At 30.5% G+C, this 18696-nt stretch overlaps 1 protein-coding gene across 1 annotated transcript; it reads left to right on the forward strand.

The window, feature by feature from the left end:
* The first annotated feature begins 7064 nt into the window (after positions 1-7064).
* Positions 7065-8150, forward strand: LOC107428418 ((13S,14R)-1,13-dihydroxy-N-methylcanadine 13-O-acetyltransferase AT1). Its single transcript, XM_025077916.3, has one exon. It carries the CDS (start codon positions 7065-7067, stop codon positions 8148-8150), a length of 1086 nt encoding a protein of 361 aa, XP_024933684.3.
* The last annotated feature ends 10546 nt before the right edge of the window (positions 8151-18696 follow it).

Here is an 18696-nt window from a genome sequence, read left to right on the forward strand (position 1 = left end):
ATCGGAACTCTCTCTTTTGATGGACCTCACATTTTCACTGTATCCCCATTAAAAAATAAATAAATAATAATCAGCAATGCAAAATCATTGATACTTAAGTCACGTTATACGCAGACAAAGTGGGTTTGTTTCAGTGGTTGAGTACTCCTATTTGTATCTATGAGAACAAAAATTCGAGTTATACAGAAGACATGAAATTTATGTAGTTTGTAATTTAGGTAATTGCTTCCAAAAAAAAAAAATAATAATCACATTATATGCTTGCCAATGCCAAATTGTCAAGGAATTACATGAGATATACCCAAAAAAAAAAAAAACACTTGAATATAGATTTTCAGTTTTTGGAATATGATGCCACCAGATACAAACGTGTTAAAACCAAAATATGCATGTCCAAAACAGCAACATAAATTTTCATTTAGGAATCTAAAAACAGAACTGTTTTTCAGTGTAGACAAAATTAAGGGATTTGCTAGTTGATAGCAATACAGATCATTGTTTTTTGTGTGCTTCAATAGGACTAAACAAGAGAAATTAGGTAAAAGTAATTTACTTAATCAGTTGAACGTAAGTCAAACTGAAATGCACATTCTCGACACTTCTTGAGAATCTAGAGCAGAAACGTTAGACAATTTATTCATGGGATTATAGGAGAAGTAGTTGATGGTGGGAAATCTAATATGGATGAGTATGCCAAGGTTTTTGAACACCAATATGGTGATTTTGATAGAAATAAAAGTGTAGATGAGATTGCCAATACCGCCATCGAATTTGATGAGGAACTGCACAAATACTAATCTTAAAGTAGTAATTAGTTGGACTCTAATATCTAATTTGTATTATGCATGCACTAAAATAGCATTTGTACTCAGACTAGTTTCATAGGCACATTACAAAATTACATAAACATAATAAAACTTAAAATATTTTAGTTTCATAGGCACATTACAAAATTACATAAACATAATAAAACTTAAAATATATTTTTTTTTTCCCCTCGTTTAGTAGATATATAGTATTTGTTTTCTTTTTTGCTTTAATAAGTTTTATTACTGGTTTCTTTTCTCTTCAAATCGCTCATATATATATATCCATGCATAATATGTGTGTATATATATGTATATAAATACAATTATGATTCGTGCAGAATATAGTTTCCATTTTGTATTAATATTTAATAATGTGGCAAATACTAAAAGTTATTACTTGCTAAACTAAAATTTTAATATATAATTATAAATTAAGATGACACTTTTAATATTTGACATATTAATATATTTTCATTATAAATTAGAAGGATGTTTCCAACGGATCATATCATTAATAATATGTACAAATATATATAGATATTTTTCTTTTCCAAACACAATTTTATGGTGCTAAATGCTGTTAATAGTGCGTACTATATCTCACTTGATTCTGGGCTTTAATCTACATATCTCTATAAAGTTATTTTCTTTTTATACGAATCTTTAACATATTATTTTTCTAGTCTCCAAAAACTACTTGCAATTTGTTAAATTCCACTTTGATTATTTAATTATTTATTTGTAACATTGTTTATATATATTGACTTTTTTTTTCCTCATAATGTTATTAAATAACTAGTTAAATGCAAAAGTTTTTTTTTCAATATAATTAAATAAAAAAGTTATATTAATCCATTACAGACAATTATTTAAGTGGATATGTTCCATTGACACAATGATGGACATAAACTGATTCAGATCAAATTAACAAAACTAGTTATATTCAGTTCGATTTGGGTTTTTTTTTCTTTTTTCTTTTTTTTTTCTATAATCCGTTTGATTCGATTAGGATATTTTTAATTTAGAACAAACTAAACGGAATCAACTATACATATGTATAACCTTTTAATCTGTTAATTATAATTAATTATGCTTTCATCATATAATTAAAAACAAAAAAATAAAAATATTAATTTATTAAAGACAATTATTAAGAGGATTGTATTCTTGACATAGGTGTGGACATAAACCAATCCATATCAACTTAATGGAACTTGTTAGATTTGTTTTGATTTGGTTATTGGTCCATAATAGGTTTGGTTTGATTTAGATAATTTTTAATCCAAATCAAACTAAACTAAACCAACTATACACATGTATAATCATTTAATATGTTAATTATAATTAATTATATTTTCAATGTATTATTATGTTTTTAAAATATATAGTTTAAGATATTAGTAATACTTAATCCAAATTATTAAAAAATCATAATATATTTTCAAAAAATTAAAAAATAATAATATATTTTAAAAAATTAAAAAATAATAATAACAATGAAAACCAAAACTCCAAATATACCAAACCAATGTTGGTTTCGTTGATTTGGTTTGCTTTCTTCCATGGTTTGATTCAGTTAAGAAATAAAAAAAAAAACCAATGGTTTTAATAGTTATATATATATATATATATATATATATATTTACAAAATGAGATGCTCGATCAGCTTGATAATTTTACAAACAAAGCTTTCTTTTCGCGCTCGTGGATCGCTTCAATAGATGGTATCAAAAAATTCATTTATGATCATTTATTATTTTTAAAATTTTAAGCTTTAAAAGGGATCAAAAAACCTTTTAAAAGTTATTACTACTATTATTATTGAGTTATCCCTCGTATAGAGAATAAAAAATAAAAGTGAGTTTCCCTTCGACAACTATTTATTAAGTCAATTAAACAAGTGAGCAAACCGGTTATAAAAAATAAAAATAAATAAAAAAAAATAAAAAAATAAAAAACGTGGGTAACCAAAAAGAAACAAGACAGACTTGACCGACCAACGAGAGGATGGATATATGAGATGAAAATGAAAGCCGATGTATCGGCGCAGCATCGTGTTTCGTGTATATGCATGCATTACCTCATTATTCAATTGGGTTGGCTGCTTAGAAGCAATCTTTTAGTTGACAAAAATTGTTATTATTATAATCAAACAATGTTTATGTGATAAAAATTGTCACTATATATATATATATATATATATTTGTGCAATGTGGGTGTGGCTATTTGCTTAAATTGATATATAGATTTTAGTGGCAGCTCCATTTTGTTTGGATAATAGATAATAAATAAATTAATTTGCTTAAATTGTAACACTCCGTCCCAAAATATAACGGAAATTTTCTAACTTTGACCGAGGTTGACCGTTAACCGTTGAATTTGACCGTTGACTGTTGACTGAAGGGATCAAAAGTTTACTTTTTGACTTGGATGGAATTCTAGGTTGACTGAAGTACTGTTACGAAGTACATATTGGCACGAGTTCGTAGACTAGTAGCATGTTGAAAACGGAGCTACGGTTTGAAAGTTACGAGCAAAACAAGATTGGGGTCCAAACTCTCCAAGGGTGTCCGAGTTGACTTTTTATTTATGGGGAAATGAGCTTTCACTCATGCATGGTTGTGAAGTACTCGTCGATACGAATCCGTAAACTAGCGGCACGTCCGATTTGGACATGTGGTTTGAAAGTTATGGACCTGTAGAGTTTTTCAAATACTATATTATTTTAATATTATTTTTAAACGTGTAACAATGTGCCACGTGTGACTTAATAAATGTGGCCATGTGTCACCATGGTGAGATGTCACATGTCCACCATGCTTAATACCATATTATTTTATTATTGTTATTTTATATAATAATATTATTTAATATTATAATATTATTTAATTATTTTATTTTATTTTCTTTTTATTTTATTTTTCTTTCTTTTTCTTTTCTTTTTTTCTTTTCTTTTTTTCACTTTTCCCCCACGTGGGAAAAAAGGGCCGCGAGCCCCTTCTTCTTTCTTCTTCTTCTTCCTCCTTCTTCCTTTCCCTTCCTTTCTCCCTCTCGGGTTCTTGTCCTTTTTTTTAATTCCGGCCACCGGACAGTCACACGCGCTGGCTAGGGAAGAAGCCCGTTCGCCGGTGATGCCGACCTCCAAATTTCCCTGCCAGACGCCGCCGGACGCGCCCAGATTAGGCCGGTGAAGTCGGCGACGGCGGGTTAAGTTTTTTCGGAGATTCTCGCCATTTCCAGCCAACCCAGTCCGGTCTTCCATCCCTTTCCCCCTATTTTGGGTCCTCTGAGTTCAAATATGGCCTCCAATTGTTTAAATTCGAAGTGGTTCGAGAGTTATGAGGAAATGAAATTCGACCGGTACTTCCTGAGCAAATTCCGACCACCACCGGCGGAATTGGGGTCAATGGAGGCCGGTAATGTGATCCTCATTCCATTACTCGTCAATTCTGGTTAATGTTTGTGTTTAACCCCCCGGATACTGGGTATTATTTACCTGAATAAAATATTATTTTATTTGACTGTGTGTGAATTGTTGTTATAGGAGCACGTGTGTGTCGTGGAACTGATCCCATGGAGGATCTTAGGTTAATTACCTACTCCAGGTGAGTGACCCATCTTTAAAACTATTTTGGGGTGATTACTTATATTTATTTTGTGTTAATTTGATATCTAGAATTATGCTCATGTAGTGGAATTTAAATATAATTGTGGGAAAAGTATTATTTTTTATGTATACATATGTTTATTGCTGCTAAATAAAAATTTGGATTAATAATGAATTTCTGATTATTATTGTGATTTAATTGTATTTATCACGCATGAGCAAGGTGGTTTCAATTAATTAATTATATTTGGATTTTAATATTATTTTTGGGCATGATTTGATTTTTAAATATTTCAAGGAAAATATTTGTTTAAGTTGGTGGTTTCAATTTTTATAATTATGCCCATGGAACATTATGTGATTTAATTTATCATATTTCAAAGATATTTATGCCATTGGAAAATTTGAATATTTAAATTGGTGGAATTGAGAGCTGGTGGATTTGAAAATTATGCTATTTATGCGATGAATTTATGACGATGATTATAAAGGAATTATGGAAAATTTACGGATTTAATTGGATGGAATAAACCGGTAATGTTTATGGAAAATTTGAGGTTTTGAGATGTATTAATTTTATGATTTTTAGATGCACCATACACGTACTGGTGTTCTGTGTATATGGATGTGATTAGTGCGCACATGGATGTGATTAACGCGCAGGTAGGTGTGAGTAGCGCGCAGGTGATTTATGAGGTTGTCCTGTGTTTGCCATCGGATGAGGGTAGGCCGCCCCTCCATGGCCGGGACGCCTGTTTGCAGCGGCGCGATGGAATGCCACGCGACCGTATGCCGGTTTCTCTCTTTAACCTCCTGTCTGGCGGTACCTCGGGACGTTGGGTACTGTTGGCGCCACTGATATATAGTAGGTGCATCAAGTGATTTTTCAGAAATTGGATTTCAAAATAAATATTTTGAAATTGTATTTAAATTACGAATATATATTTAATGTTGTTGTTTTTTATTAATTATTTCAAATGGAAGTTTTAATTTTATTTAATTTTTCCTTCACTTAATTCTTCAATAAATTGATTTATTTTAATTAAACAATTATTTCATGAATTGTTTTAATGTGAGTTTTATTAATATTTCGGTATTAATTATTATGACATGGATTAATTATTTAGTAACTGTTATAAGCTATTTTATTTCAATTTATTCGTTATAAATTTTAGATGCTTGATTTATTATATTTTATTGGATATTTAGTTGACTAATTGATTCCTTGGTTTTCAAACAATTGAAATAACGGGTTTTGTGAAAATGTTTTAAAAGGAGAACTTTTCCAACCGAATGAATGGTGAGCGTTTTGAGAGAAAATATCATTTTCAAATAATTATTATTTATTTATTTATTTATTCTTAATTAATCAAATGTACTATAATTATCGTTACTTTATAATTGTACAGTAGTTAGGGTCACTCACTGAGATGGTTAGCATCTCATATTCTTAAATTCTGTTCCCCTAGGTCTAGGTTGGGAGACGTTGATCGTCCGGGGTGAGCCCGACGTCTCAGTTCATTGCTGAAAGTCCAAGAAGCATTTCTTCCCTTTTTCCTCTTCATCTTGTATTGCTTCTTTATTTGATATTGTATTAATTCCACATTTATTTGTATAATGCTCTGTATACTGTATTGGACATTTAGTTGTTAATTATGCACTGATTTATTGTTATTCATTTGGAGTGCTGTAAAATTGTGGAATCAGATTGTAGTAACGTGGGAGGAATAAGGGGATGTTTATAAAAGTGTGTTTTCAGTGCAGAAAATTTTTGGTTAGTCCTACCTTTAGGGGAGGTGCTACCGGATTTTTCGTTGGAAGGTTTGGTGGTATTTCCCTAGGATCAGGACTTGTCTAGGGTTCCGGAGAGAAATTTTAGACAGGTCCTGACATAAATAGTAGCTTGCTCTTTTGAAACTAGTAATAATTTTATATGCTGTCAAGTACCCAAAGATATATAAAGGACAATAACAATTTATGAAATTTGAAGGTGAAAATAAAAAGATATTTCTATTGCTAAAGATAATGTAATTTTTGTTGACTGGTAAAGTATATATTTTAATTGATGGAAATACCAAATTTAAATTGTAAAAGGAAAAATAAGCTACGAGAGAACTTTTTAAGCTGGATTAGATGCTTTTGTGTAATTTATTCAAAATATAATAAGCGATAGGATGATGTTATTGGTGAAGCAATTAAAGAAGTGGGTATTATTTAAATAGATATTTTTAATTAAATATTACTACTTGTCACCATTATGGATGATGACCATGGATGAGCTGTAATATTAGATAAATAAAGTTATTTTTTTCCTGTCATATATGAATTTGTTTTAATATTTATTAATTATTAGTCAATAATAATATACCCACGTGTTTGGAAATTAAGTAATATAAAAACTGATGCGTATGTGTATAACATTACATATAAAAGCTAGGCTAAAGAGTTGCAAATACCATATCGTAAGTATTCTCTGCCATCCAAATAAGGCACTAAAATGGCTAGAGATATGGAGATTGAGATCATTAGAAGAGAAACCATAAAACCATCAACTCCGACTCCTCATCATCTTAAAAGCTACAACCTATCTCTTTTAGATCAGTTTGGTCATCCAATTTATGGCCCTCTTGTTCTTTTCTATCCCAACAATGAAATTTCACCTCAACAAGAAGCTCAAGAAATCACTATCCCAAGTCTTGACTCTTTTCTACCCTCTTGCTGGAAGAACCAACAATAACTTTACCGTCGAATGCAACGACGACGGTGTTCATTTCATCGAAGCTCAAGTCCACGGTTTTCTCTCAAACTTTCTCCAAAAACCCGATTCCAATTTACTACATCGATTCCTTCCGATGGAGATGGAATCAAGAAAAGCCGGCATGGGGCCTCTTTTCCTTGTTCAAGCAAGTTTCTTCGACTGTGGTGGATTGGCAATTGGTACTTGCTTGTGGCACAAGTTAGGTGACGGAACCACAACGCGCTTAATCCTAAAATACTGGTCTGCCATAGCTCTTGGCCACCATGACCATGCTGATATACCATGCTTGGATTCGGCGTCCCAATTCCCTGCAAGAGAATTCTCGATCCCGCATAGTTCTGTGGTGTTTGAAAGAACAAGGAACGTAACAAAGAGATTCGTGTTGGATGCATGGAAGATTGCAGCTCTTAAGGCTAAAGTTTCCAGCGCAAGCGTGCCGAAGCCTACTCGGGTTGAAGCCGTGTCGGCTCTAATTTGGAGATCAGCAATGGCTGCATGGAGATCATCAAACAAAGGGATAGCAAAAAAATCTGTGTTAACACACAATGTGAACATTCGGAAATTGGCGGAGCCGCCGTTACCTGAGAATTCAATGGGAAACCTGATTGCATTCTGGTCGGCACGAACAGATGAAAAGTTGCAGAGTCAAAGAGACATGAAAGGTTTAGTTGTTGAATTGAGGAAAGTAAAGAAGAAATTCAGTGAAAACGAAGCAAAAAGACTTGGAATATTGGAAGTGATGTTTGGGTTAATCAAAGAGGCAGGAGAGACAAGGGGACGAGATGATACAAACAGCTTAATATTTACCAGTCTGTGTAACTTTGGATTATATGAGACAGATTTTGGGTGGGGAAAACCTATGTGGGTTACAGTTCCTAATCCTTCACATAAGAACTTAGTGACAATGATGGACACAAGGGATGGTGATGGTGGAGTAGAGTTTTGGTTGTGTTTGAGTGAGGAAGATATGGCATAGTTTGAACGTGATCCTCAGCTTCTTGAATTTGCTTCACCAAATCCAAGTCTGTTACCCTTTGGGACCCTCAAGTAGAGCTCTGCTCTTTAGATTTCAAACAAATTGATTGTTCGGCGGCTGCTGCTGAGTATGCATATAGTATCTCCTCTCTATATATGTGTCTCACCTGATTTGAGATCAGGCTGCTAATAATTGGGTTTTAATCTATATATATGAACAGAATCATCTTTCATATGTGTGAATGTATATTATTTCCCATATTCCAACAAGTAAAATTGTTAATTAAAATATTTTACTTAGCTACTTTGTTTTGTCTTTTTTCTTTAATTTATTTTTCGTTAATTTTTGAATATATGTTTACACATTTTCAGACATCAATCTAATTGATTAGTTCGAATAATAAGGGAGAATTTCAATTGACAAAAAGTATATGACTTGCCAGCCGACATTCTAATGGTAAATTTACTATTTCTTTTAAACAATAATTCTGAATTTGAATATCCAATCTTCATTATCAAAAATTATCCCAAAAAAAAAAAACATATAAGAGTAATCATAAAAGTAATACTAGAAATGATCAAAATATATATCAAATTTTATGTATAAATTTTTTATTAATTAACATATTAGTATAATCAAAATATGAATAAGTAAAGCAGGTAACTGAATATAAATATTGAAACAATATATATATATATATATATATATTGTATTTGTTTTATCTTAATGAAGTGTTTATTATTATTACTATTATTTTTTTTTTGGGTAAACTTACACTATATTTTACATTTATAGTTCTTTATTTATTTATTTATTTTCTTGAACTCCATATGTTCGCTTGGCTTCGCCTTAATCTTTCAAAACAAACAATTAATAAGTAATTAATCTCTCCCAAAAATGTGTCTTTTTTTTTGTTGTGGGGGTTTTGGGGGGCCGGTGGGCGGTTGTAATATCTCCCTAAAACGTGCTGGTTGCCAATAATGTGAATATCTGTACACTTAGCCCAAATGCCCTTGCAGGCCGCATACTGTGCTTTAAACTGCCCAATTTACTTAATCTTAAGCCCAGAGGAGTTAGCCCGATCATTTACAAGAGGAGAAAACAAGCTGGCTTGTTGTTGTCAATTTATACCTAATAACAAAAAAATTAAAATAGTAAATAATAATAATTATTATTATTTTTTTAAAAAAAAAGTGCTTATTTTATTTTGTATTTCCAGCTGAAAACCTGGTCTATTTGAGGTTGGAGCTCAGAAGGAGAATATCTCTGATCTGATATACACTATATTATTGCTTGTATAAATTATATTATACCATTGAAAATTTGGAATAGCACATTAAACTAAAGTAAGACATAGGATAGGATATTGAACTTTTCTTAGTCAACGCTCAACCAAAGTTGAGTAAGGTGAATTTTCTCCATGTAGATGTTTGAAACTTTAATACAAAACAAAAAATAAATAAAAACATAAAAATAATGTTTCATTTGACAGCCTACACAGAAAATTAAAAATTGAACATGTATCATCGGATACTAAATTAAAGTCAAAAGTTAAAAATATATAGATTTTCCTTTTATATATATATATATATATATATATATTTTATTGGTAAGCAGCTCACAATCAGGATAAAAACTAGCTGGGGAGGATTAAATGAGAATGGTCCAAGGGGCGTAACAATATATATAAAGTTGATAAGCAGCTCACAATCAGGATAAAAACTGGTTGGGGAGGATTAAATGAGAATAGTCCAAGGGGCGTAACAATATATATAAAGTTGACCTCCTGCTTCTGAACCTATAGGCGGTTCAGATCGACTACAACTAATGTATTTGACGATTTAGCTGGCTGAATTAAAGAACAATAACGAATATGCATAAATTATTCCCACAAAAAAAGAAAAAAGAAAAAAGAAAAAAGAAAAAGAAAGACCAATATGCATAATGGTCCATTTGGAGAGTGTCAAAGTTGAGAGGGAAAATGATTCTCGTGATTTAGTTTTCCGGGATTCAGTTTCCTGAAAATTAATTTTTCTCTTGGTTTGTTTGGTAAGTAATAAAAAAGTTGAGATTTATAAGTAATTAAATTTAAGATTATATGATAAATTAAGGGTAAATATGTACTTTAAAAAAATTTCAAAACTAATTTTTTTGGAATTCTCAAAATGACACCTATATATGTGGGAACAACTTTCCCACATATTTTCCTATATTGGTGGGAATCTAATTATCTGGACCCATACTTGTCTATCTTACAATAAACATTCAAATAAAAGAAAGTTATCACTTTTCTAAAAAAATTATATTCCCACTAACTTTATCTCTATCCAAACATGCCATAAAAGTCTAAGTTTTTTGATTGAGAGTTGGAAGAGCATATAAATGAATTATATATGGGAGATAAATAGTAGTAATAAATAACTGAAATTTCAAAACTATGTATAATAATATATGGTTTTTTTATTCATTAATAGAATGCTTAGATAGTAATTTCCATGCTGCATGTATAATGATAACAATTTATTATTAATTTTTCTCTCTTGACACTTCAAAAATTGCCTATGAACAAATTGTCACTTTATATGTTGGCTTTCCATCGGGCATTCGGTTTCCTATGGACAATGGAATAGCAATTCAAAAAGAGTTTGATGATTGTTTTTGGACAAAGAATTGCATTCGTTAGCTTTATTTTGGAGAGCAAGCACTCCGATGGTAGCAAAGAAGTTCAACCTCTAAATTTAAAAAGATGTGAAACTTTTAAAAATTGCTTTTTACCCTCGATGGTTCGCATACCTTGGTAGCCAAGGCTTGTAACAGCAGAGGATATTGTCAAATTCTGTTGGGCGCCATATTTCAAAGGTTTATAAGACTATAATGCTGCCCTATGTATATATGAAATGGCAGTTTTGGTGTCAAATAACGGCAAACAGACTTTTTTCCAGGACTCCATCCCATTCTCGATGCAATTTGCATGCACAACTAAAGCGTTACTTGAAGGCGGTTCCATAAATACCGGAAATCTTTCTCTCCCACTACATTATCTCATTTTCAAAATTTTCAAATTTTTCCAAACATAAATAGTTATAGCTCTCTCTCTCTCTCATCTCTCTAATCTCTCTCTAGTTGAGAATTGTAAAATGGCTGAAATATCCATTACTAGGTCATAATCTTCTTTTCTTCCGGCATACCATGAAGAAATAAAGAATATTTAATAAAACTTGTAAATTCTTATCTGTATCCTTCATTGAGAAAACTATGGTATTTGTACAAGAGAGAAGACCACTTCATAAGGCAATTTGAGAAGTGTCTTTAAGAAATTTCTATATACAAAAGAAAGATAAAAAATAACTCTTTGATAGAAAGCAAAAAATCCTAACGGGTATAAGTTGCCTTGCACAGGAAGTCAACCAACAGATTCTTAGAGAAAGTTTCCTTTTAGACAGAAACTTCCTTAATGTATTTTGCAATATCACTTCTTCCCTTGTTTGTTGATTTGAGTGTTTTCTTCCTCTCTAGACGTAGATTTGGTATTGATGGTGTGAGTGTTAGCTTATCTGGTGTAAGCCGATCTGATGTAGGCTGCGTATAAGACAGCTTTTTATCTGGTGCTGGTGTGAGCTGTAGATCTAGCTTCGTTTCCTTATCTACATTCTTGTCATACCGATTATCCGTTTGATTTCTTCGAGTTGTTGTTCTGGAAGTGAAGGAAGTAGAAATCACTTAGCAGGCCCTTCTTCTTCTGGTATAATCTGTGTTCAATTTTCTTGATGTTGTTATAGCGGATCGTTTAATGATGTATATGTAAAAGTTCGAATTGAAATCTCGTCCTTCTATTTCATATTCAAAAGAGGAATTAGATTATCTTATCACCACCATTTTAGATTTCTAATAGTTATATTTGTTTCTTATTCTGACACCGTTTTTTAGTCTGTGGTTTCAATTTTTGTTCAAAAATCAAACTCTTAGAACGCTCTGGCCGATACATTTTTCGATGTTCTCTAGTGATTACGCCGTAAGCAAGGTAAGAATAGGAAAGTAGCTCACGGATTATCCCTTATTAGCTCGTGATTGTCATTAATTTCTCTATAATTACAGATCGTTCATATGTTTTTTCAGGTTATTGTGCAGAAATAGGCAGAAACCACGAGTAGTACTCTTTTTCTTTTGGTAATCAGCTTTCCATTGATCATCTGATTTTTTTTTTTTTTGGTGCTATTGTTGTTATTGCGGCTGAATTTTCTAGCGGATTGTATTTCATGCAAACTTGATCTGTTTTAAGTTAATGTTTCTAATCCGTTCGTAACTCTTTGATTTCTCCGATTATCAAAGTTAATTTTCAAAATTTTGAGTGTGATCGTTTTTGAGTGTTTTGCGTTCTTTCTCATCGGTTTGTAACTCTTGAATTTTATGATCATCGCAGTGAAAAACAAATTTTTAGAAGACAAAAAAAACTCTCTTCTCCTATCTCTCTGTCTCTAATACCATTGCCGAAACCATGGTGAGAATTGGAACTCGCTAAATCATTTGTTTCTTCGAATGTACCATTTGTTGGTCATCTCTTGTCTTTTTCAGGTTACTGTTGAGAAAGTGATGGAAACAGAATCACCAAGCACCGCTTTCTTGTTCTGGTAATCAGCTTTCGCTCATCTGAGTTTTCAATTTTTTTTTTATTTTTTTTTTGGCTATTTTACTAGGTAATTTGGTAGGGAGTTCTAGTTGTCGTTATTGCCTCAATTTTCTTTTCTGGTTTGCAAAATGTTTTTCATGATCATATTAACTGTGAATGTGAATTTCATCCATTTTGAGGTTTTTTTTATTTTTTTTATTTTTTTCTTCTAAATTTTGAATTTTTACCATGTTAGTTGGTAGTGAGTCCTAGTTTTTGTTATTGCCATGCCTTTTCTTATCTAACTTGCTGAATTTTCTAGGTGATCTATCATATTTTATGTGAGTATTTTTTTGTTGGTTTGAAAATCTCATCCTTCAAAAATACAAAGTATATTATCTTATTATTACCATCATATATAGCTTGATATTAGATCCTTTTCAATGATCTCAGACGAGGAAACATTGCTGACCCAACCATGGAAGGTTTCAGGAATGATATTGTTGAAATAGTTGACAGAGACACTATAAAACCGTCTCCTCCAATCCCATCAGACCTGAAAATCTACAATATTTCTTGGTTCAACCAATCCTCCTCAAGAATATATATTCCAATTATCTTATTCTACCATAAAAGCCCCGCTGTCCACTGTCCAATCTTCTAGTCTTATGGTCAAGTGGATGAGTTGTGTCCACTATGTTACAGGTTCAAGAAGAGGTAGGCACAAAACAACCAGAAAAGCCCCGCTGTCACTGATATTCAACAATACTCCTTTTGCCCAAAAAAATCTCTGGCTGAAACCTTAAACAAGTTCTATTTGAAACAAGTTCTATTTGTTTGCTGGTGCAATGATAGAATCAAAATCAGAAGGACCTGATGGTGATGGTTTCAACCGATCAATAGAATGTAATACTGTTGATGTCATTGTCATTGAAGCCAAACTGAAATGGACAATGTCAAAACTTCTTAAGAACCCTAGAGCAACCTTAGACATATTATTTCCTAATAATTTGCAGTGTGTTAGATATAAAAAGCTTGATATACATAATAAACCCACATCCTACTAGCTTACGTTTTTATATCAGTGGTGTGTTAAATATAAAAAGCTTGATATACATAATAAACCCACATCCTATTAGTTTAAGTTTTTGGGATCAATAGTAATTCAACATGATATCATAGTGCAAAATCCTAGAAGCCTAGTTAAGAAGTTGACACTCATAAGTACCACCCATTTAAAACCCACATCCTACTAACTTAATTAGAGTACCACCCATTTAAGAAGTTGACACTTGTAAGTACCAACCATTTAAAACGCACATCCTACTAGCTTAATTAGCTTAATATACCACCCATCTATGACATCCTACTAGCTTAATTAGGTTAATTATAATCCATTTAAGAAGTTGACACTAATATGTATGACCAATTTAAAACCTACATCCTACTAGTTTAATTAGCTTAATTACCGCCCATTTAAGACATCCTACTAGCTTAATTAGCTGAATTACCACCCATTTAAGATGTTGACACTTGTAAGGATTAAAAATGGTCAGTTGACCAATTTAAACCTAGCTTAATTCGCTTACCACTCATTTAAGAATTTGACACTTGCAAGTACCACCATTTAAAACCCATTTAAGAAGTTGACATTTGTAAGGACTAAAAATGGCCAGTTGACTCATTTAAACCCACATCCTACTAGCTTAATTAGTTTACCACTCTATTTAAGAAGTTTACTAGCTTAATTAGTTTACCACTTTATTTAAGAAATTGACACTTGTAAGTACCATAATTTAAAACACATTTAAAAAGTTGACACTTGTAAGTACCAACATTTAAAACATATTTAAGAAGTTGACACATGTAAGTATCACCCATTTAAAACCCACATCCTACTGGCCTAATTAGCTTAAGTACCACCTAATTAAGAAACTGACACTTGTAAGGACTAAAAATTGCCAGTTGACACTTGTAAGGATAAAAAATGGCCTACAAGTCCCATTTAAAAAGTTGATATTTGTAAGGACAAAAATGGCCTATAAGTGAGCGGGAATGTTAGACACAAAAAGTTCAAAGACATCTTACTAGCTTAATTAGCTTAATTACCACCCATTTAAGAATTTGACACTTGTAAAAATAAAAAATGGCCAGTTGACACTTGTAAGGATAAAAAATGACCTACAAGTCCCATTTAAGAAGTTGACATTTGTAAAAACAAAAAATGATCTATAAGTGAGGGAAAGTATTAGACACAAAAAGTTTTAAGAAGTTTACACTTGTAAACATAAAAAATGGTGTATAAGTTACATTAAAGAAGTTGATACTTATAAGGACAAAAAATGGCCTATAAGTGAAGAAAATGTTAGACACAAAAGGCTTGATATAAATAATAAACCTACATTCTACTAGCTTAAGTTTTTTAGATCAGTATAATTCAACACAATGAAATGCTATGAATGGGGATGCTTTACTGGCTGTTCAGATTACCTGTTTTGATTATGGTGGGTTTTCACCGAGTCTGTGCTTATCTCACAAAGTTGCTTATTTAGCAACCACAGTAAATTTCTTACAGTATTGGGCGACAAACTTCCAAGTCTGGTATTGATCACCAACTGACTCTTCTTAATTTGTTCAAGGTAGAATTTCTTCTTCCTATGTATTACTTGATGCTTGTTGATGTTGGACCTGGTGATAAAAAATGTGTAACAAGGAGGTTTGTATTTGAAGCTTCAAAGATCTCTGTGTTGAAGAACTCCATAGCTTGTGAAGTTAAAAGCCCTTCTCGTGTAGAAGTTGTCATGGCTCTTTTGTATAAATGTGCCATCTCTGCTTCAACTAAAGGAAGTCCCATCATTCAGCTCCAAACGATGAATCTTAGACGAAGAATAGAACCGCCATTGCCAAACAATATTGTAGGGAATTTTATACAGCATTTTAAGATACCAACAAAGTATATTCAAAGGAATGAGGAGAAAATAGGTTGTCTGTATCTAATTTGTATTATGCATGCACTAAAATAGCAGTTGGACTCATATTAGTTTCATAGGCACATTACAAAATTACATACACATAATAAAAATTTAAACTACTCGTTTTATTTTTATTTTCCTCTTCTAGTAGATATATATTATTTCTATTCTTTTTTGCTTTAACTAAGTTTTATTACTGGTTCCTTTTCTTTTCAAATCGCTTATATCCATGCATAATTTGTGTGTGTATATATATAAATACAATTATGATCTAGTCAGAATATAGTTTCCATTTTATATTAGTACTTAATAATATGGCAAATGCTAAAGGTTATTACTTATTAAATTAAAATTTTAATATATAATTATATATTGAGATGACACCTTTAATATTTGACATGTTAACATATTTCCCTTATAATTGGAAGGATGTTTGCAATTGATCAGATCATTAATAATATGTACTAATATATATAGATATTTTTCTTTTTCAAACACGTTTGATGATGCTAAATGCTACTAATAGTGCGTACTATATCTCACTTGATTCTAGGCCTTAATCTACGTATCTTTATAAAGCTATTTTCTTTTTATATGATGACTCTACATAATCTTTAACATACTATTTTTCTAGTCTCCAAAAACTAATTTGGAATTTGTTAAATCCAATTTAATTATTTATTTTTAACATTGTTTATATATATTGACTTTTTTTTCTCATGTTGTTATTAATTAACTAGTTAAATGCAAAAAAGTTCTTTTCTTTTTTTTCAATATAATTAAGCAAAAAAATTATATTAATTTATTAGAGACAATTATTTAAGGGGATGTGTTCCTTTGACATAAGGACGGATATAAACTAATTCAAATCAACTTAACAAAACTAGTTATATTCAGTTTGGTTTTATTTTTTTTTATTTTTTTTATTTTATCTATAATCGGTTTGATTCGATTTGGATAATTTTTAATCCAGACCAAACTAAACTAAATCAATTATACATATGTATAATCTTTTAATATGTTAATTATAATTAATTATACTTTCATTATATAATTAAAAAAAATAACAATATTAATCTATTGGAGACAATTATCAAGAGGATTGTGTTCTTGTTATAGGTGTGGACATAAACCAATTTGGTTTTGGATCCATAATGGGTTTGATTCAATTTAGATAATTTTTAATCCAAATCAAACCAAACTAAACCAATCATATACATGTATAATTTTTTAATAAGTTAATTATAATTAATTATACTTTCAATGTATTTTTATGTTTTAAAAATATATAGTTTAAAATATTAGTAATACTAAATCCAAATTATTGAAAAATAATAATAACAATAAAAACCAAAACCACCAAATCTACCGAATCAATGCTGGTTTCGGTCATTTGGTTTGGTTTCTTCCTATGGTTTGATTCGGTTAAAAAATAAAAACAAAACCAATGATTTTAATGGTTATATATATATATACATATATAAAATGAGATTTTCGATAAGGTCAACCTGATAATTTTACAAACAAAGCTTCTTTTTCACACTATTGAATCGGTTCAATGGATGATATTAAAAAATTTGTTTATGATCATTTACTATTTTTCAAATTTTAACCTTTAAAGGGGATCAAAAGAATTTTAAAAATTATTACTACTATTATTATTAAGTGAGTTATCCCTGGTATAAAAAAATAACAAATAAAAGTGAGTTTTCCCTGCTTATGGACAACTATTTATTAAGTCAATTAAACAAATGGGTAACCAAAAATAAACAAGACAGACTTGACTGACCAATGAGAGGATGGATATATTGGGCAGCATCCGGTTTCGTGTATATGCATACATTACCTCATTATTCAATTGGGTTGGTTGAGTAGAAGCAATCTTCTAGTTGACAAAAATTATTATTATTATTATTATAATCAAATAATGTTTATGTGATAAGAGTTAAAAATTGTCACTATCTCATTTAAATTTAAAGAGTAGTATTTATATATATATATATATATATATATAAATTTTATAGTGTGAACATTTATAATATAGAAAAACTATATATATATATATATATATATATAAATATATAGATTTGTGCGATATGGGTGTGTAGCTATTTGCCTAAATAGATATATGGATTTCAGTGGCAGCTCCATTTTATTTGGATAATAGATAATAAATAAAATTAATTTGCTTTAATAATAGCTTACTCTTTTGAAAATAATGATAATTCAATATGCTATTAAAGTGCCCAAAGATACATAAAGGATAATAAAAATTTATGAAATTTGAAGGTGAAAATAAAAAGATATTTCTATTGCTAAAGATAATGTAATTTTTTTTACTGGTAAAATATATATTTTAATTGATGGAAATACCCAATTGAAAATGCCAAAGGAAAAATAAGCTACGAGAGAACTTTTTAAGCTGGACTAGATGTTTTTGTGTAATTTATTGAAAATATAATAAAAAAGGATGATGTTATTGGTGAAGCAATTAAAGAAGTGGTTATTATTTAAAAAGAAAATTTTAATTAAATATTACTACTTGTCACCATTATGGATGATGACCATGGATGAGCTGTAAAATAAAACAACAAAAAGTTAAAGTCAACGGTCAGTCGGTCACCATATTTTACGTTACAAGTAAGCTAGAGTTGAAGCTTTCTATGGCTTTGAATTATAAACAATTAACATATGAAAAACGAAATTTAAAGTACACAAGTCCTATAAAAAATACACAGATTTGATCTACGGAAATATTCATTTAATATTAGATAAATAATTTTTTTTTTCTGTCATATATGAATTTATTTTAATATTTATCAATTATTAGTCAATAATATACCCACATATTTGGAAAGTAGGTAATATCAAAACTGCATTTGTGTATAATATTGTATATAAAAGCTAGGCTAAATAGTTGCAAATACCATATCGTAAGTCTTCTCTGCCATCCAAATAAGGCACTAAA

This window comes from Ziziphus jujuba, chromosome 12, assembly GCF_031755915.1.
Source record: "Ziziphus jujuba cultivar Dongzao chromosome 12, ASM3175591v1".
NCBI lineage: Eukaryota > Viridiplantae > Streptophyta > Magnoliopsida > Rosales > Rhamnaceae > Ziziphus > Ziziphus jujuba.